Source organism: Armigeres subalbatus, chromosome 1, assembly GCF_024139115.2.
Source record: "Armigeres subalbatus isolate Guangzhou_Male chromosome 1, GZ_Asu_2, whole genome shotgun sequence".
Classification (NCBI taxonomy): Eukaryota; Metazoa; Arthropoda; class Insecta; order Diptera; family Culicidae; genus Armigeres; species Armigeres subalbatus.
This window is the reverse complement of record NC_085139.1, coordinates 234,995,693-235,017,161: the sequence shown is the minus strand read 5'-3', so window position 1 is coordinate 235,017,161 and position 21,469 is coordinate 234,995,693. Positions and strand designations below refer to the sequence as shown.

The 21,469-nt window shown below is 46.1% G+C and overlaps 1 protein-coding gene across 11 annotated transcripts in view; it reads right to left on the bottom strand.

Annotated features, from left to right (window-relative positions):
• LOC134205901 (uncharacterized protein DDB_G0283357) overlaps positions 1-21,469 on the bottom strand; it is a 191,129-nt gene that overhangs the window by 156,238 nt on the left and 13,422 nt on the right. For all 11 annotated transcript variants that reach the window (XM_062681602.1, XM_062681599.1, XM_062681603.1 and 8 more), the window contains 2 exons: positions 11,634-11,866; positions 3,039-3,427 (listed from right to left, as the gene is read on the bottom strand). In XM_062681602.1, the coding sequence (XP_062537586.1) occupies positions 3,039-3,427; positions 11,634-11,866 (622 nt within the window). The remainder of the gene's footprint in view (positions 1-3,038; positions 3,428-11,633; positions 11,867-21,469) is intronic.

The following is a 21,469-nucleotide window of genomic DNA, read 5'->3' as shown; positions in this document are numbered from 1 at the left end:
ATCGGTCAGGATTCCTCCGGAATCCGGTCAGGATTCCTCCGGAATCGGTCAGGATTCCTCCGGAATCGGTCAGGATTCCTCCGGAATCCGGTCAGGATTCCCTCCGGAATCGGTCAGGATTCCTCCGGAATCGGTCAGGATTCCTCCGGAATCCGGTCAGGATTCCCTCCGGAATCCGGTCAGGATTCCTCCGGAATCCGGTCAGGATTCCTCCGGAATCGGTCAGGATTCCTCCGGAATCCGGTCAGGATTCCTCCGGAATCGGTCAGGTTCCTCCGGAATCCGGTCAGGATTCCCTCCGGAATCCGGTCAGGATTCCTCCGGAATCCGGTCAGGATTCCTCCGGAATCCGGTCAGGATTCCTCCGGAATCCGGTCAGGATTCCTCCGGAATCCGGTCAGGATTCCCTCCGGAATCGGTCAGGATTCCTCCGGAATCCGGTCAGGATTCCTCCGGAATCCGGTCAGGATTCCTCCGGAATCCGGTCAGGATTCCTCCGGAATCCGGTCAGGATTCCTCCGGAATCCGGTCAGGATTCCCTCCGGAATCCGGTCAGGATTCCTCCGGAATCCGGTCAGGATTCCTCCGGAATCGGTCAGGATTCCTCCGGAATCCGGTCAGGATTCCTCCGGAATCGGTCAGGATTCCTCCGGAATCCGGTCAGGATTCCTCCGGAATCCGGTCAGGATTCCTCCGGCATACGGTCAGGAATTCCCCCGGAATCCGGTCAGGATTCCCTCCGGAATCCGGTCAGGATTCCCTCCGGAATCCGGTCAGGATCACGCCCGGGATCCGGTCAGGATTGTCTCGGCGTGACTGTAGGGATTCCCTCCGGAATCCGGTTAGGATTCCCTCCGGAATCCGGTCAGGATTCCCTCCGGAATCCGGTCAGGATTCCCTCCGGAATCAGGTCAGGATTCCCTCCGGAATCCCGTCAGGATTCCCTCCGGAATCCGGTTGGGATTCCCTCCGGAATCCGGTTGGGATTCCCTCCGGAATCCGGTTGGGATTCCCTCCGGAATCCGGTTGGGATTCCCTCCGGAATCCGGTTGGGATTCCCTCCGGAATCCGGTTAGGATTCCCTCCGGAATCCGGTTAGGATTCCCTCCGGAATCCGGTTAGGATTCCCTCCGGAATCCGGTTAGGATTCCCTCCGGAATCCGGTTAGGATTCCCTCCGGAATCTGGTTAGGATTCCCTCCGGAATCCGGTTAGGATTTCCTCCGGAATCCGGTTAGGATTCCCTCCGGAATCCGGTTAGGATTCCCTCCGGAATCCGGTTAGGATTCCCTCCGGAATCCGGTTAGGATTCCCTCCGGCATCCGGTCAGGATTCCCTCCGGAATCCGGTCAGGATTCCCTCCTGAATTCGGTCAGGATTCCCTTCCGGAATCCGGTCAGGATTCCCTTCCGGAATCCGGTCAGGATTCCCTTCCGGAATTCGGTCAGGATTCCCTTCCGGAATCCGTTCAGGATTCCCTTCCGGAATCCGGTCAGGATTCCCTTCCGGAATCCGGTCAGGATTCCCTTCTGGAATCCGGTCAGGATTCCCTTCCGGAATCCGGTCAGGATTCCCTTCCGGAATCCGGTCAGGATTCCCTTCCGGAATCCGGTCAGGATTCCCTTCCAGAATCCGGTCAGGATTCCCTTCCGGAATCCGGCCAGGATTCCTTTCCGGAATCCGGTCAGGATTCCTTTCCGGAATCCGGTCAGGATTCCCCTCCGGAATCCGGTCAGGATTCCCTTCCGGAATCCGATTCCCTTCCGGAATCCGGTCAGGATTCCCTTCCGGAATCCGGTCAGGATTCCCTTCCGGAATCCGGTCAGGATTCCCTTCCGGAATCCGGTCAGGATTCCCTTCGGCATCCGGTCAGGAACGGAATCCAAACTAGGATATAAACTGAGCCTTGTCTCATTGTATAGTTCAGGTTGAGATGATGTTTTGATTTTTATTTTCAACTGTTTTCTCGGGATTGAAAAGTTATTATGGCAATTTAAGTCTCCTAAACGCGACTCCAGTCTACATAGCTTTTGTGATTCAAATACACTTCAATACACTTCCCATACAATTTATGTTTGAGTTTGAATCCCAAACATTCTAAAGCAGTACACGTTTCTGAAATCATTAAATCCCGTTTAAATCCAAAATTATTATTATGCTATATTTCTGGAGTACTTCTATCAATCATATATCAATTCTTTTGTTTAAACCACAATGGAATCTTTTGAATCCTGAACTATTAATTAAACAAATATATCATCACATCCCATGAGACCATACCTCCCAGCCTGATTCAGTTTCTCTTTGGAATTAAGTCTTATAAATCGCAACACGGGTATGCATCGATACATTATTAATAGCAGCGACAGAGTTTACGAGAGAATCATGTTGCCAACTCAATACTTCTTGTGAACGCAACAGTGCAAAGTTTGCTTTTCCTGGTTATGCCGTATCATGTGTCTGGATCCGATCGTATGCCTATAATATTATATGTAGATTATGATGTAGAGAAATGTGCGCCTTCTGCAACATTACTGGTGACATAAGCATTGCAGATTGATAAGATTGCTATGGTTTGACCAAGCTATAAGCTTTCCTTATTTTTACATACCGTCGGCAGCCAATGATTTACCAAAGACAAGCTGTATGAAAAAATGTAGATATTAAATCATTATGCAGAATTGATACAAAATCTTGCTTCGTAGAAAATGCCTAATCGTTAGGTCTGAGGTATTTTTAAATAAGTTCATGCCGTTTGATGTGATATGCATAGAAATACCGCAGAAAATTGGTTCTTTGAACAGCAATCATTTCACTCAAACAATCGCTTTGAAAATTTATACCGATCGAACACCTCAAGAAAGATATTTAAATTCTGTCCTCATATTCAGTGGTGCATGACTCTCCCCTCCACTCTGTGCAGTTTGCTGATCCTATTCGCGCAAAGCCAAGGAACAGTGCGAATAAAGAGAGCAAGCAAAACGCCGCACCACCAACCGTCATTGTCGTACCGTTCGTAACTAAGCTAATGGTACTCACATTCTTTGCGCATTCAGCAAGTCTTGAAACGACGAACTCTGGTTCCGCTGCAGTGGATGCCTCCGTCCTCCTACCGACGACAGCTGCTGCTGCTGTTGCTGATGCTGGTAGAGCTGCTGATGGTTGATCCGCGGTGGAAGGCTCGCAAACTCACTGCTGTCGTTGAGCAAATACTGATGACTGGAGACACCGCCGCCGATGCCGAATCGATACGGATTCTGTTGAGTGACACCACCGATGCTGCCGCTGCCGCCGCCGACTCCTCCCAGCTCGATCGATCCACCCGCACTGACACCGCCGATGGGAGGCGGCTGTTGCAGCAGCAGCTGAGTTGGCGAAAAGAGTCCGGTGCTGAACGGCGATGACGAGTTTGGCGCGTCAAGGTAGTTCTGTGCGGAGATCAAGGAATCGGAATGGTGATTTTTATTTGTTTGTGCTATTTTGTTTTGTTGGTTGTGGGGAGTGGTTGGCAGGCGTACCAGATAAATTACTTTTTATGGCATTTTTTATCAATAAATATCTTAATAAAATAAACGCAACATTTGGAACCAACAATGTAACCAGGAAGGGAAGCGATCAATCGTAAAGTGATGAAAAACGGATCGGAAACATATTTCTGAAATGCAATATCAATTAATGATTTTGAAAAATCTTTTAAAGATTACGATTTGTCAGTTTCGCTAGATTATAGATATTATTCATTAGAACGAGATGCAGACAGTACACGAAGCTTTATTTGCCCTCAATGTCTACATATATGTGAAAATTCAAATTGAAAAGGCTCCTTTCGGAACCTTTGTTGCATTCCTTTTGGAATCCGACGAGTATCCCCTTCGGATTCTGGCGTAGGTTCGTCAGCAAGCTTAGGTATATAGGTATATCAGCAAGTTTAGTGGGAATAAATTTTAAAATACTTATCGCAAGGAAGTTTAAAGACAATGCATACAATCCGAATCAAAACGCGAGTTAAAAATATATTAAGGTTGATTATAAACAAAAATTACTACATGAAAAACATATAACTTTGAATAACAATTAATATGAAATATAATTTTTTAATGACAATAATTTTTATCACTAATAATAATTTTCGTGTTATTCGTGTATTCCTTTTAGTCCCTTTAGTATTTCCAATACTTTTTTTGATTTGCTAAAATACTAAAGAACTCCACGCCGGATTTAAAGAGAAATCCACACCAAATAACAAAAAAAAATCTCAGCGGAATCCAAAGCAAATCCAGGCCGAATTTCGATAGAAATCCACACCATTTTCCGAAGAAATTCCAGGATTGGATTCCAGGATTCCAGGATTGCGAAGGGAATTCACGCTGGATTCCTAAAATCGGATTCTGAAGAGACTACACGACAGATTATGGATAGTCCATGCAGGATTCTGAAGTGAATTCACGTGGGACTCTGCCCGAGCAGTTCAAGACAGACTAAAATGGTTGCAGCAATTTGATAGTGACCATATCTTTTTTTTTTCCCTGTTGGGTATTTTAATCACTGCGACCATTTGTTAGATCTATTGTGATATATGCCCCATTTCATATAGCTTTGTCAAGTTGACGCATCATTGCTATGTAGAGCAATTGCATCACCTTGACTACCAGCGTCTTCCCAATACGGTATTATGGTTCTGATGAATCGCACTACCAAATTGGGACTTGTTCTCCAAACTTCAGAGGGTTCTATCAGCCCCCTGTTGAAGAACTGTAATCTTTTCTAAAAATTGCCGGACAATGGCATAACAGATGTTCCGAGTCTTCCACATGTATACCGCAGAAGCGACATACATCATCTTGAAGTTTTCCTAGCAGCTTCAAGTGATAACGGCTCGGGCAATGGCCTGTTACAAGACCTGTATATGTGTTAAGATCTTTTTTGAAAGATCTAAGATTTTACAGTGATAAATACGTTTGGTGTGATGAAACGTTTAGACTGCCTCGCAATCAAGGTGTTCTTCAAATGTCCTCTATTTTTGAATGTTCCCAAGATTTCAGTTCCATTCTAAGAGAACACGCAGATACACCACAAAAAGGTTCTGGACATATGAATTGTCGAGATGAACCAAGTCTTGCCAGCATATCAGCTTGTTCATTGCCTTCAATGCCACAATGACCAGGAACCCAATATAGGTTCACTTTGTTACGACTACCCAAGGTTTGGAATGACTGAACACATTCCCAAACGAGTTTAGATGTGCATCTTGCTGATTTCAGAGCATTCAATGCTGCTTGACTATCAGACATTAATGCAAATATTTGAATGCCTCTAATTTCGACGTATGCATAAATTAGAGCATTCAAGAATAGCCTGAACTTCAGCTTGGAAAACAGATGGCCACTTTCCCATGGGAATCGAAATATTCGTCCCTGGGCCAGTCACGCCTGCTCCAACTTGATTGTTCAGTTTTGAACCATCGGTGTAAAACACAATCGATCCTGAACGAAGATTTGGTCCACCATTTGTCCATGTGCTTCGCTCAAGATTAATTACATCAAAACATCGATAAAGTTGTATCTTCTTCTCATCCAATCATCGTTGTTTGTGATCAGTGAGTTGATACTTATTTTGTTTAGAATACTAAGATGTCCTGTTAGGTCACCTTCGAAGAGGTTTGAATCTCTTTTGATCTTCAAAGCACTCTTCTCTGCTTCGATATGCGACCATATCTAGTCGCATATCCGTTGCAATAACCTATGTGGGAAATGTGTGCTGCTAGGGTGAGGTTAATCCACACCGAATTACGGAGGAAATCCGCGCTGAATCTCGGAGGGAATCCATTCAATATTTCAAAAGAATCTACGCCGGTCTCTGAAGAAAATCTTTGCCAAATTCCGTGAAAAAATCGGGATTCCGAGGGGAATCCTTTCGGGATTCCGAGGGGAATCCTTTCGGGATTCCGAGGGGAATCCTTTCGGGATTCCGAGGGGAATCCTTTCAGGATTCGAGGGAATCCTTTCGATTCCGAGGGAATCCTTTCAGGATTCCGAGGGAATCCTTTCAGGATTCCGAGGAATCCTTTCGATTCCGAGGGGAATCCTTTCGGGATTCCGAGAGGAATCCTTTCGATTCCGAGAGGAATCCTTTCAGGATTCCGAGGAATCCTTTCAGGATTCCGAGGGAATCCTTTCGGATTCCGAGGGAATCCTTTCGATTCCGAGGAATCCTTTCGGGATTCCGAGGGAATCCTTTCAGGATTCGAGGGAATCCTTTCGGGATTCCGAGGGAATCCTTTCGGGATTCCGAGGGAATCCTTTCGGATTCCGAGGAATCCTTTCGGGATTCCGAGGAATCCTTTCGATTCCGAGGAATCCTTTCGATTCCGAGGGAATCCTTTCGGGATTCCGAGGAATCCTTTCGGGATTCCGAGGGGAATCCTTTCGATTCCGAGGGAATCCTTTCAGGGATTCCGAGGGAATCCTTTCCGGGATTCCGAGGGAATCCTTTCGGGATTCCGAGGAATCCTTTCGATTCCGAGGGAATCCTTTCCGGGATTCCGAGGGAATCCTTTCGATTCCGAGGGGAATCCTTTCGATTCCGAGGGAATCCTTTCGGGATTCCGAGGAATCCTTTCAGGATTCCGAGGGAATCCTTTCGATTCCGAGGGGAATCCTTTCGATTCCGAGGGAATCCTTTCGATTCCGAGGGGAATCCTTTCAGATTCCGAGGGAATCCTTTCGATTCCGAGGGAATCCTTTCGGGATTCGAGGGAATCCTTTCGATTCCGAGGAATCCTTTCAGGATTCGAGGGAATCCTTTCGGGATTCGAGGAATCCTTTCGATTCCGAGGAATCCTTTCGATTCCGAGGAATCCTTTCGATTCCGAGGAATCCTTTCAGGATTCCGAGGGAATCCTTTCGGGATTCCGAGGAATCCTTTCGGGATTCCGAGGAATCCTTTCAGGATTCCGAGGGAATCCTTTCGATTCCGAGGGAATCCTTTCGATTCCGAGGGAATCCTTTCGGGATTCCGAGGGAATCCTTTCGATTCGAGGGAATCCTTTCGATTCCGAGGGAATCCTTTCGGGATTCCGAGGGAATCCTTTCGATTCCGAGGGAATCCTTTCGATTCCGAGGGAATCCTTTCGGATTCCGAGGGAATCCTTTCGGGATTCCGAGGGAATCCTTTCGATTCCGAGGGAATCCTTTCGATTCCGAGGGGAATCCTTTCGATTCCGAGGGAATCCTTTCAGGGATTCCGAGGGAATCCTTTCCGATTCCGAGGGAATCCTTTCGATTCCGAGGGAATCCTTTCAGGGATTCCGAGGGAATCCTTTCAGGATTCCGGGGAATCCTTTCGGGATTCCGAGGGAATCCTTTCAGGGATTCGAGGAATCCTTTCCAGGATTCCGAGGGAATCCTTTCGATTCCGAGGGAATCCTTTCGGGATTCCGAGGGGAATCCTTTCGATTCCGAGGGAATCCTTTCGATTCCGAGGAATCCTTTCGGATTCCGAGGGGAATCCTTTCGATTCCGAGGGGAATCCTTTCGATTCCGAGGGAATCCTTTCGATTCCGAGGGAATCCTTTCAGATTCCGAGGGAATCCTTTCGGGATTCCGAGGAATCCTTTCGATTCCGAGGGAATCCTTTCGGGATTCGAGGGAATCCTTTCGATTCCGAGGGAATCCTTTCGATTCCGAGGGGAATCCTTTCGATTCCGAGGAATCCTTTCGGGATTCGAGGGAATCCTTTCGGATTCCGAGGGGAATCCTTTCGATTCCGAGGGGAATCCTTTCAGGATTCCGAGGGGAATCCTTTCGGGATTCCGAGGGAATCCTTTCGATTCCGAGGGGAATCCTTTCGATTCCGAGGGAATCCTTTCGGGATTCCGAGGGAATCCTTTCGATTCCGAGGGAATCCTTTCAGGATTCCGAGGGAATCCTTTCAGGTTCCGAGGGAATCCTTTCGGGATTCCGAGGGAATCCTTTCAGGATTCCGAGGGAATCCTTTCGATTCCGAGGGAATCCTTTCGGGATTCCGAGGGAATCCTTTCGATTCCGAGGGAATCCTTTCGGGATTCCGAGGAATCCTTTCGGGATTCCGAGGGAATCCTTTCGGGATTCGAGGGAATCCTTTCAGGGATTCCGAGGGGAATCCTTTCGGGATTCCGAGGGAATCCTTTCGATTCCGAGGAATCCTTTCGGGATTCCGAGGAATCCTTTCGATTCCGAGGGAATCCTTTCGATTCCGAGGGAATCCTTTCGATTCCGAGGGGAATCCTTTCGGGATTCCGAGGAATCCTTTCGGGATTCCGAGGGAATCCTTTCAGGGATTCCGAGGGAATCCTTTCGGGATTCGAGGGAATCCTTTCGAGGAATCCTTTCGATTCGAGGGAATCCTTTCGGGATTCCGAGGAATCCTTTCGGGATTCCGAGGGAATCCTTTCGATTCCGAGGGAATCCTTTCAGGATTCCGAGGAATCCTTTCGGGATTCCGAGGAATCCTTTCGATTCCGAGGAATCCTTTCGATTCCGAGGAATCCTTTCGGATTCCGAGGGAATCCTTTCGATTCCGAGGGAATCCTTTCGATTCCGAGGAATCCTTTCAGATTCCGAGGGGAATCCTTTCGGGATTCCGAGGGAATCCTTTCGATTCCGAGGGGAATCCTTTCGATTCCGAGGAATCCTTTCGGGATTCCGAGGGAATCCTTTCGAGTTCGAGGGAATCCTTTCGGGATTCCGAGGGAATCCTTTCGATTCCGAGGAATCCTTTCGATTCCGAGGGAATCCTTTCAGATTCCGAGGGAATCCTTTCGATTCCGAGGAATCCTTTCGATTCCGAGGGAATCCTTTCAGATTCCGAGGAATCCTTTCGGGATTCCGAGGGAATCCTTTCAGGGATTCCGAGGGGAATCCTTTCGATTCCGAGGGGAATCCTTTCAGGATTCCGAGGGAATCCTTTCGATTCCGAGGGGAATCCTTTCGATTCCGAGGGAATCCTTTCGATTCCGAGGGGAATCCATCCAGGATTCCAAGGGAATCTTTCCAGGATTCCGAGGGAATCCTTCCAGGATTCCGAGGGAATCATTTCGGGATTCCAGAGGGGAATCCTTTCGGGATTCCGAGGGAATCCTTTCGAGTTCCGAGGAATCCTTTCGATTCCGAGGGGAATCCTTTCGGGATTCCGAGGGAATCCTTTCGATTCCGAGGGGAATCCTTTCCGGGATTCCGAGGGAATCCTTTCGGGATTCCGAGGGAATCCTTTCAGGATTCCGAGGGAATCCTTTCGGATTCCGAGGGGAATCATTTCGAGATTCCGAGGAATTCTTTCGAGATTCCGAGGAATCCTTTCGATTCCGAGGGAATCCTTTCGGGATTCCGAGGGAATCCTTTCGATTCCGAGGAATCCTTTCGATTCCGAGGGGAATCCTTTCCGGATTCCGATGGCAATCCTTTCCGGATTCCGAGGGGAATCCTTTCGGGATTCCGAGGGAAATCCTTTCGGGATTCCGAGGGGAATCCTTTCGGGATTCCGAGGGGAATCCTTTCGGGATTCCGCGGGGAATCCTCTCCGGATTCCGCAGGGAATCCTCTCCGGATGCCGCAGGGAATCCTCTCCGGATGCCGCAGGGAATCCTCTCCTGATTCCGCAGGGAATCCTCTCCGGATTCCGCAGGGAATCCTCTCCGGATTCCGCAGGGAATCCTCTCCGGATTCCGCAGGGAATCCTCTCCGGATTCCGCAGGGAATCCTCTCCGGATTCCGCAGGGAATCCTCTCCGGATTCCGCAGGGAATCCTCTCCGGATTCCGCAGGGAATCCTCTCCGGATTCCGCAGGGAATCCTCTCCGGATTCCGCAGGGAATCCTCTCCGGATTCCGCAGGGAATCCTCTCCGGATTCCGAAGGGAATCCTCTCCGGATTCCGAAGGGAATCCTCTCCTGATTCCGAAGGGAATCCTCTCCGGATTCCGAAGGAATCTTCTCCGGATTCGAAGGAATCCTCTCCGGATTCGAAGGGAATCCTCTCCGGATTCCGAAGGAATCCTCTCCGATTCCGAAGGAATCCTCTCCGGATTCCGAAGGAATCCTCTCCGGATTCCGAAGGAATCCTCCGGATTCCGAAGGAATCCTCTCCGAATTCCGAAGGGAATCTTCTCCGGATTCCGATGGGAATCCTCTCCGGATTCCGATGGGAATCCTCTCCGGATTCCGCAGGTAATCCTCTCCGGATTCCGCAGGGAATCCTCTCCGGATTCCGCAAGGAATCCTCTCTGAATTCCGCAGGGAATCCTCTCCGGATTCGGCAGGGAATCCTCTCCGGATTCCGCAGGGAATCCTCTCTGAATTCCGCAAGGAATCCTCTCTGGATTCCGCAGGGAATCCTCTCCGGATTCCGCAGGGAATCCTCTCCGGATTCCGAAGGGAATCCTCTCCGGATTCCAAGGGGAATCCTCTCTGGATTCCAAAGGGAATCCTCTCCGGATTCCAAAGGGAATCCTCTCCGGATTCCAAAGGGAATCCTCTCCGGATTCCAAAGGGAATCCTCTCCGGATTCCGAGGGGAATCCTCTTCGGATTCCGAGGGAAATCCTCTTCGGATTCCGAGGGAAATCCTCTTCGGATTCCGAAGGGAATCCTCTCTGGATTCCAAAGGGAATGCTCTCTGGATTCCAAAAGGAATCCTCTTCGGATTCCAAAAGGAATCCTCTTCGGATTCCAAAGGAATCCTCTCCGGATTCCAAAGGGAATCCTCTCCAGATTCCGAAGGGAATCTTTTTTCAAATAATTCTCCCTGGAATTGCGAATTAAGTCGTGTTTAAGTGTTGTTTCCAATGAATTCTGAAAAATCATATGTAATTCTCTTCGACTTTTTTCAATTTATTGACTGCTGGGGGACTATGCCAAGTTACCATTTTCGCATTAGTATGTCATGAGGCTAACACGATGATACTTTTAATCCAAGCGATGTCAAGATAATCATCTACCCTCAGCTTGGTCTTGTTTTGTAGCTGTGCATCTAAACGGCTAGGCTAAATATGGCTCCTGAAATTGGAAGATATTTTAATTAAAATACGAGCGCAAGAAGTCGTTGAAAAGTCTCGCAGTAAAAATCAATATTTGTCCATGTGAATTGGAGCAGATCGTTGAGTTTCGCATTTTTTAAGAAAGAAGTACTTTTTAGCTTTCATTCGGTCCAGCAGTTCGAAAGTTTTGATTGTTTTTGTAATTTTCCGAAATCGTCGATGTTTCTAACGACCCTATCTCGAAATTGGTTACCCAGATGATTGAATAAATAACGGGTCTTATTGTTTTTAACGATTTTACTGAATATTGTGATAATTGGATAGATCTTATATTATTTCCCATATAAAAGTTCCATCCTGAGTATCCAATGCTTTGTGGAATCCATCCTATAGATTAAAAGAAGTCGTCATCGACCTAAAAATAAATTGACAATTGCAATCCAGCACATGATAACATCTTCAAAAGCTGTTATCAAACATTCCATTGTCGTGCAAAATCAGAGCAAGTGCTTCTTCTCTCATTGATGAATCAGAATTTGGCAACCCTTCCAAGCACACGCAAAAGTAAACTCAAACCCCACAGCCAATAGCCGCGCATGAGGGGGCGGCGCATTATTGACACTTACCAAATTGGGCGGGAGCGACAATGGTTCTCCGTAGCTGCCGCCTTTCGGCGTTGGACTGTCCAGTTGATCGGACGAATCCTGACTGGTGGCGGTCTCCAGACCACGAATGGCGTTGGCCAACCACACGTCCAGGTGCTTCGAATGCGGGTTGAATACGGGCTGTTGCTGCTGCTGCAGCGGGTTCGTTGATTTGTTGGATGACTTTTTCGTGCGATTCAAATTGTTCTCCACCGCTGCTGATGTTGAAGGTTGACGAAGCGTCCAGCCAAAACGCACCGCCATGGATGGATCGCCACCACCGAGAAGAAACAGAATAACAAAAACAAACGAAAAATGAAATCCATTATTATCGAGCGAGGGTGGACGGTGGCGTTTATTGAGTTGGTTTCAGGGGTTCCCAAACTCATGTAGTTTCACTCGACAGTTATTTTCTCCCAACTTCGCAGTGACGGAGCATGGCTTAGACCAAAAGAATGGAATAAACGTGTCAGAGCTCTAATTTAGTTGCAATCAAGTGGTTGTGAACTGCTGCGTGCAATAATGGTAAGAAGTTACGTGCCCCCCGTACTTTGCGGAAACAGAATAGTGGTAGTGGTAGTGATAGAGCTCCTACGCCGCAAACCAGTGCTAAATGGCGCAAATACATATTTTCACCTACAATTCAATTCTGCAACGATTATTTTTTGTTGCCGTTCTTCAATCGCTCAAGGACGTCCGAGAACCTACGGTATTAAATTTTCGTTTTCAACCGTTGTGCTGCTGCTCGCTCTGATTCTTCATTGTCGCTTCGCTATCGGACGGAATACAGCGACTTGAACTTGTTTCGTTGGCTAATGGCTTGACTGACTGGCAGCAGGTTTGGCCTAATCAATGACTGCACGCGAACAAGAAGCACCAGCGGAAAAATGTTCAAAAACTGGCGTGCCTTTCGGAGGAGGATACAAACGGGCCGAACATTAACACACAAATGTTATTGTTTGCATTTTGATTAGCCATCTCGTCATGTTTCGTCGGCGGGGTGGTTTATGTAGACGGACTCGCGATCTGATTTGCGTGGGATTCAATTCAATGCGTGAGCAAGGGTGCGTCTTGTGAAGCCATTTGGCTTAACGAGAAATTGTTATTTAGTTTCCTGCGGCGGTGCAAATGCAGGAATCACATTTGAATTTTTGTTGCTCGGTAATTGAAAAAAAAACTGATAAGAATCAATCTCTTTAAATTTAAACATTAAATTAATAACTCGCGTGATAAGGATGAAGATTTCAATAAAGAAGTTTTCTTATTTTTCAAATTAAGAGTGAAGAGATTTATGGCCACGAAAGTGCGTTTGCTTACATAACCTATGTTTTGATTGCTAAATTGTTTGTCCTCTATCATTATTCATTAAAACCATAACAAATCCACAATTTTAAAAGCAAAGTGGGTTTTCAAATGGTTCGTTCACCTCACACAAGTTGTAAAAATAATATAAAGAAACGTGATGAATTTTGTGATTAACACCCAGCTTGATGCCAACAATCGCCGCTCTGGTGTCGGTTATTCTCTTTCACTTTTTGGTTCGTCAACTTCCTCCTCGTACATTATTCATCCTCTTCATATTAGTCCAGCGTCGCATGACATTCATACCGCTCTTCGGAATGGTCACATTTTGTAAGGCAAAAACTAATCGGAAAACGCCTACAACTGACCGCGGTACCAACTCCGTAGAAAAGCTCCTCGAAATCGTGTGAACAAAACCGTCCACAGGCGATGAATCGCTATCTCTGCGGTTGTGTCATGTGGGGGTGGAGGTGTTGAATGCCATGCGATAAGCGCGGGTTCGTCATCACCATCGGCTACATTCTTTTGCGCGCGTAAGTCTTCACACGGTGCTGGCTGGTGCGACCAAAGACACCGTAGGTACTTATTGTTCGGTTTTATCTTTGGCCCAAAAAGTGAGCAAAAATATGACCATGACAGCAGCCTGATGAACGGTCAGCAGCGCTAGACAGATAGAGCTGGATAGCGTTTGCGGGTGCGGCCCGTCGTGTGGTCGGTCACACGAACTGGAGTGAATGGTGTAAAATAGTCTGTTATGGATTTTCACCCTCGAATGTGCTCAACGGCCCCGATGTATTAAAAATAAGCGTTTGAAGGGTTATCGAAAATTGTGATGAGACAAGCTACAACTACAGATCAATTTTCATCAAAAGTTATTTGCCCCAAGGGAAATTTTCATTACAATTCTCAAATTTCAGTCAGTATCTCAAAATATGGCTCAGAGCCTCGACTGATTAACCGTGAAGCTAAAAATTGCTTCGAATACTTGGAATACCCCTTTTCTTTCGGCTTGGAATTGTTCATCCCGAACCCTAAAATCTTTACAGAGCTCCGAGATATTGACTGTCACGAAAACCATAAGAGATTATAACAAAGACTAATTAAGACGTTCATGTCCCATATAAGAGCCCACTTTTAAGTGCTCAGGAAGTAGGTACTAGAGTAGAAAATTGAACAACCACATTATGATATCACCTTATTCATCACCTGTTATTTCTTCATGAGTTGCCACAGCAACTTAGTCAATGTTATTCAAATCAAAACATTTCAATGGAAGAAAATCAGATATTATTCCATATTTGTTAGATTTTGTATCGTGGTATTTTTTCACATTATTTTTTATTTCAAATGAAATGTTAATCTACTAGGTATATGAAAAACGGTAGCGGAAACTTCCATTTCATGGGGTCACGCAATGTGACTGAACCAGAGAACGATGTGTACTGCATGGTGTCATATTTTAACTCCGCGAGTATAGAATCAAAAAAATCTTTTCAATATATAAAAAATGATAATTTTACAATTGCGCTTATTCTGGTTTTCGGATGGCCTGACGAAAATGGATTTACATTTTCCCAATGCGAGACAATTAGGCTTTGTAAATAAAAGAGCAGAATATCCAATCTGTTTTGAAATCCCATGAGACCTTTGTAGCCTGTCGATATTAACCTTTCTGTAATACGACTGTAACAGTAATTAATACAGAAATACCAAAGAACCGATTTCTAAATTGAAAAAAATCAATTTAATGATTTACAATAAATAAAAAAATTGCTTCTCGATAATACGACATTTGGCCGAATAGGACATTTGGCCGAATAGGACATTTGGCCGAAAAGCACATTTGGTCGAATAAGACATTTTGCCGAATTGGACATTTGGCCGAATTGGACATTTGGCCGAATAGAACATTTGGTCGAATAGAACATTTGACCGAATAGGAAAAAGTGAGTAGTGCGAAGTGAAAAGTGAGACGTCTCACTACTCACTTCTCACTTTTCACTTTTTACAGAGAGAAGTGAGAAATGAGGAGTGAGAAGTGAGACGTCTTACTAATTTCTCACTTCTCACTGTAAAAAATGAGAAGTGAGTAGTGAGTTGTCTCACTTCTCACTTCGCACTACTCACTTTTCACAGTGAAAAGTGAGAAATGAGGAGTGAGAAATGAGACGTTTCACTTCTCATTTATCATTTCTCATTGTGGAAAGTGAGTAGCACGAAGTGATAAGTGAGATGTCTCATAACTCACGGAGTAAGAAGTTGGACGTCCTACAACTCACTCCTCACTCTTCATTTCTCACTTTTCAAATCACATTTTCGGCCGATTGTATAACATTTCGGCGAAAACCATTTCGCGGAATTCATTTCCGTGGTTGAACATATCGCGGAATAGCATTTGGCGACATGTAACTTTTCGCGGTACGACATATGGCGGATTGTACTTTGGCGGAATCTACCATTTCGCGGAATGTGCTACTTCACGGAATATTAATAAAAATACATCCAGTTCTTTCTTACACTGGTGGGTTTTAGTCGATTGAGACCTTTAGTGTTAATGAAACGGTTGTATACTATTTCGCAGTAATAACACTCGACGTGCGGAATGCATTCAACAGTGCGTGCTGGATGGAGATCGCGAACTCGTTGCTTCGGCTGGGAGTACCGGTAGGGCTGTATAAGATTCTGGGAAGCTACTTTCAGAATCGATTATTGATCTACGAGACAGACGAAGGCTTGGCTACCGCCCCCATCACGGCAGGTGTCCCACAGGGATCAATTTTGGGTCCATTGCTGTGGAACGTGATGTACGATGGCGTGCTGCGGTTGAAGCTCCCGCCAGGAGTCAAGTTAGTGGGATTCGCCGATGACGTAACCATGACCGTGTACGGAGAATCCGTTAAGAGGTCGAATTGACTGCAGCCTATTCGATCAGCCTAGTGGAGGAATGGTTGCGCAGCAAGAAGCTACAGTTGGCGCATCATAAAACGGAGATGATAGTCGTCAACAACCGGAAATCGGTAAAGGAGGCGACAATATAGAGTCGGTGGCTGCGGCATCACCTCCATGAGATCTCTGAAACAATGATGCTCGACGATACGTTGAGCTTCGCAAAAATCATGTCGACTAGGTCTGCAAGCGCGCAGCGAAGGCGATAGCGGGACTATCGAAGATGATGGCGAACGGCTCTAGATGTGCTCCAGTAAGCGCAAGCTGCTGACAAGCGTGGCGGTTCCAATACTGCGATACGGAGGACCAGCTTGGGTGTCAGCGTTGAGCGTAAACTGCAACGTTCGAAAGCTGGAGAGTACACACAGGCTAATGTGCCTGAGAGTTATCAGCGCATATCGCACCGTATCTCGCGAAGCGGCATGTACTCGCGGGCATGATGCCTATCAAACTGGTGGTAGAGGAAGACGAGGAGTGCTACGCCCTCAGGGGCACCGATAACGCTCGAAGGAATATAAAGGCAGCAACGGTAACCAAATGGCGGAGAGGGTGGGACAACTCGACCAAGGGAGGGTGGACCCATCGCCAAGTACCAAGTGTGTCGGCATGGATTAGCAGACCTCATGGGGAGCTAAACTTTGGCTTGACCCAGTTCTTAACAGGCCATGGATGCTTCAAGTGGTACCTACACAGGTTTGGTCACGCGGCTTCTCCCACCTGTCCGCAATGCCCAGACGTGACAGAAACGGCTGAACACATCCTGTTCACATGTCCTCGGTTCGAAACGGAGAGGAGTGCGATGTTGGGGGCATGCGGAACGGACACCAACACCGATAACATCGTCATAAAAATGTGCCAGAACCCAGAACAGTGGAGAGCGGTTGCAAGAGCGACGTCCAGGATAGCCGACATCCTGCAACGAAGTTGGCGCATAGAGCAGCAGCAGGCAGTCGTTACGGATAGCGGACCATGAGTCGTGGAAGTCGTGAATATATATGTCGATAATGGATGGGAACGACAGCGTCGCAACTGTATTCAGCTTGCGGCGAGCGCGTAGCCGCAGAACGTGGCGAAACGGCCGGGTTCGGAGGAGCTCCCGCTTTCGGGGAACTTCTCGTCGGAGTAGGTTAGATCCGCCGTCGGGGACTATCCGAGTCGTTCGCGATCGCGACCGAGGCGGGAGCTAAATGGCTCAATGAATAAGGTGAGAGCTGAATGGCTCAAGGCAAATGAAACTCGGTTATCGGAGTAGGCTAGGTCCACCGCCGGGGATCAGCTGAGTAGACCGTGGCGTGCGAATGTACCGGCTTCGGGTCGTCGGGGCACCATTGAACTGGAAGTTATCTCCACCGGAATCTTTGGATTGACCTCGGCACTCGCCCGGTCACCCGTTGAGACGGGTCGTCGGTTACAGGGAGCTTCCGACGTCGGGGAACTCCCTGTCGGAGTAGGATTGATCCACCGCCGGGGACTATCCGAGTAGTCCGCGACCAAGGTGAGAGCTGAATGGCTCATCGGTTAAGCAAGAAGCTGAAAGGCGCAGTTCATGGGAAATCGGTTAATCGGAGTAGGCTAGGTCCACCGCCGGGGACCAGTTGAGTAGATCGTGCCGCGTGAATGCACCGGCTTCGGGTCGTCAGGACATCACTGAACCGGAAGCTATCTCCACCCGGAATCTTTGGCCTGACCTCGGCACTCGTCCGGTCACCCGTTGAAGTGAGAATGTGCGTAGGACTTGAGCGGATCTATGAACATGCATACCAGGTGAATGTGTAGTGTTGGTAATGTAACAGCCATCCACGAATGCGGGTCGTCGGTATCGGGGGAGCTTCCGCCGCCGGGGGACTCCCCGTCGGAGTAGGGTAGATTCGCCGCCGGGGGACTATCTGAGTAGCTTGCGAGCACGTTGAGAGCTAAATGGCTCTAAAAATTAAAAAGGAATGTAGATGCGTTGCTGAATGGCACAAGGAAAAAAAAGTAAAGGGCTTAAGGGCCCACGCTTTTGTGTGCTTGCTGGCACCAATAAGGGAGCCAAAGGGCTCAGACGTATGACAAAACATCGAAGAGAGGCACTGTGAAAGGTGTTGTTTTGGGAGGAGTACTTTTAGTACTGCTTTCCCCACAGAAGTAATACTGAAAGGTAGTCCTGGGGAATTGTGCATTAGAAGAGAGGGTAACTCAAGTAACCTTCTGTTGCTTGGGTGGGTTTAGTGGGTCCGGCGGTCTGGCCTTCTGCCAACCGCGCCAACCCCACTCCCTGAGTGATAATTTCAGGTGTCTGTATGCAGATTTGCCTTCATCCCTCTATAACAAAAAAAAAAATACTATTTCGCCGAAAAATATACCGCGGAATTTTTTTTTTCGCGATGCGACATTCCGCGGAATGTACCAAATCTCCGAAACACATTTTGCGGAATGCACTTTTCTTCCGAAAGACATTTCGCGGAATGTACCTTTTCACCGAAAGTCATTCCGTGGAATGCCATGTAGCGGAATTCAGTTAGGATAATTATAATTGAAGTATTTACCGATTTCTGCAATCCGAGCTAAACTCATTTGGATTTTGATTTATAGCAATGAAAGAAGGTAATAATTTCTTTGAATAATATATATTGAATAAGGCGAAAGGAGTTGATAATGTCTTCTTTAAAAGAACGCGTCTGCCCGGTTTAAGGCGTAGGAATGGGTAACGCCTTCTTTTCAATGGATGAATCTGCCCGGTATAGGGCAGAAAAAGATTATAATGCCTTATTTAAAATAACGCGTCTTCTCGGTATAAGGCGAATGGAGGGGTAATACCTTCTTTAATTAAACGCGTCTTCCCGGTTCAAGGCGAAAGGAGTTGATAATGCCTTCTTTAAAAGAACGCATCTGCCCGGTATAAGGCGAAGGGACGGGTAACGCTTTCTTTAAATGGATGCATCTCCCTGGTATAATGCGAAAGGAGTTGATAATGCCTTCTTTAAAAGAACGCTTCTGCCCGGTATAAGGTAAAGGGAAGGGTAATGCTTTCTTAAATTGGTGCGTCTGCCCAGTAGAAGGTGAAAGGAGAAGATAAAGCGTTCTTTAAAACAACGCGTCTGCTCTACATAAGGCGAAGGGAGGGGTAATGCCTTCTTTAAATGAATGCGTCTGCCCGGAATAAGGCGAAAGGACTCATCTGCCATGTAGGCGAAGGAAGGGGTAATGCTTCTATAAAAGGATGTGTGTGCCTGGTATAACGCGAAGGAAGGGGTAATTCCTTCTTTAAATGATTGCTCTACCCGGTACAAAGCGAGGGGAGGATATAACTCCATGTTTAAATTAATACGTTTCCTCGGTATAAGGCAAAAGGAAGAAAAAAAAAGGATTATTCATAAAAACGCCTATTCGTAACAAAGTAAAGAGAGGAGTCTGTTTGCCAGATATAATGAAGGATTTGTAAGGGGCAATCAGTGTTGTAAAATGTCATTTGCATTCGTTTGTATAATTTTCCCAGAACTTTTTTCAGAAGGTAGCTATCAATTCATGTTGTATGACGAACTTATAGCGGTTAAATGGGCCTACAACTTTGTCTAACGAGACTTTGCTGTAAATATGTAATCTGGGGCGTGGGAGGCAAAATGTCATTCAAATGACATTATGTCAAATGACACGTGACATTTTGGAGAGTTTTCACTCTCCAGCCTTTGATGTTATACTTAGAGCAATGTACCCTTGGACAAAAATATAACCCTACTCAAGCGTTATGAGTACATTCAAAATTATGGAAGAAATTTTGCTTCTAAAGAAAGTTATGAACAAATTAGTCAAATGACATGCAGATGACATTTTACAAGCCTGGGGGCAATTAAAATTTCGAAAATTACTTCTACATGTTCTGGGAAGCCTTCTTTATCCGTGTGGCTACCAAGCAAGGCTCAGCATAGACCAGGAGGCTGGGGTCAACTTCTGGGTTCAACGGTATACGAAATGGTGCATTCCGCGAAATGGTACATTCTGCCAAAAGTCATTCGGCGAAAAGGTACAATCCACCAAATGTCGTACCGCGAAAAGTTACAAACCGCCAAATGTTATTCCGCGAAATGTTCAACCGCGAAATAGTTTTCGGTTAAATGTTATACAATCTAATGAAACTATGAGTAAACCCAATGAAAATATTCACAAAAAATCTAAGAAAATTCAGGTATTTAGAAAATTGTGAAAAATCAGGTTAACCGGGAAATTAAAGAATACCAACCGTGTTGAAAAAAAAAGTTGGGTGTAGCTTAGTGTTCATTTAGCAATTACAATTATTAGCTGCGAGGATTTTAAGCCTAGTTACTGTTTTTTTTGCATTCGTATAACACGAGATTAACACGTTGAAACTTTTATGCCCAAAAAGTCGAAAAAATTTCTGATCGTTAAATTTCCTAGACCGAGACAGAAGTTTAACTCAGAATGGCCTTGCTTGGCAGCAGCATGGCATCTTCACGCACGGCTAAGGAAGGCCTCCCAGAATATGTAGAAGTAGTTTTCAAAATTTCAATTGTCCCTTTGAATGCCTTTAATATATCTGGCAGACGAGCCAGATATGATGAAAGGATTATCTCTTCTCTTTACTTTGTTATGGTTAAGGATAAACGTTTTTATGAATAATCCTTTATTTCTTGCTATCGCCTTATACCGAAGAAATGTATTCATTTAAAGAAGGTATTATATTCTCCCTTCGCTTTGTACCGGGCAGACGCTGCCATTTCAAGAAGGCATCGCCCCTTCCTTCGCGTAATACCGGGCAAACTCATCCATTCAACGAAGGCAATACCCCTCCCTTCACCTCATACCGGGCAGATGCGTTCTTTCCAAGGAGGCATTATCAACTACTTTCGCCTTATGAAGAGCAGACGCGTTCTTTCAAAGAAAGCATTATCAACTACTTTCGCTTTATACCGGGCAGATGCATCCATTTAAAGAAAGCATTGCCCCTCTCTTCGCCTAATATCGGGCAGACGCGTTCTTTTAAAGAAGACATTATAAACTCCTTTTGCCTAATACCGGGCAAATGCATACATTTAAAGAAGGTATTACCCCTCCCTTCGTCTTATACCGGGCAGACGCATTCTTTTAAAGAACTCATTATCAAGTCCTTTCGCTTTATGCAGAGCAGACGCGTTTTTTTTTCAAAGAAGGCATTATCAACTATTTTCGCCTTATACCGGGCAGATGCATCCATTCCAAGAAGGCAACATCTTTCGTCTTTAATTTATACCGAGCAGAAGCGTTAATTCATAGAATGGACTACCTCCTTTCTACATTAACTACAGAGTGTGTGATCTCTCATGTTTCGGACAGCAGAACGATCGCGTGGTCGGCCGAATTATTGTGTTCTGCATTGCGCGGCCGGTAATAAAATTAATCAGTTCAGTGCGTGATCTCTCTTGTTTCGAGGCGGGCTTGATAGTCATATGACTACTGCTTCTGCCGCAGGAGGTCTTGGGTTCAATCCCAGATTCGTTCCATTCTCCTACTTTGTATCTTTCTCTTTATTTCTCATGTTCTAGCAATCGCTAGAACTGAAAATGGACTTCCATACCGTTTCCATTACTATTCCT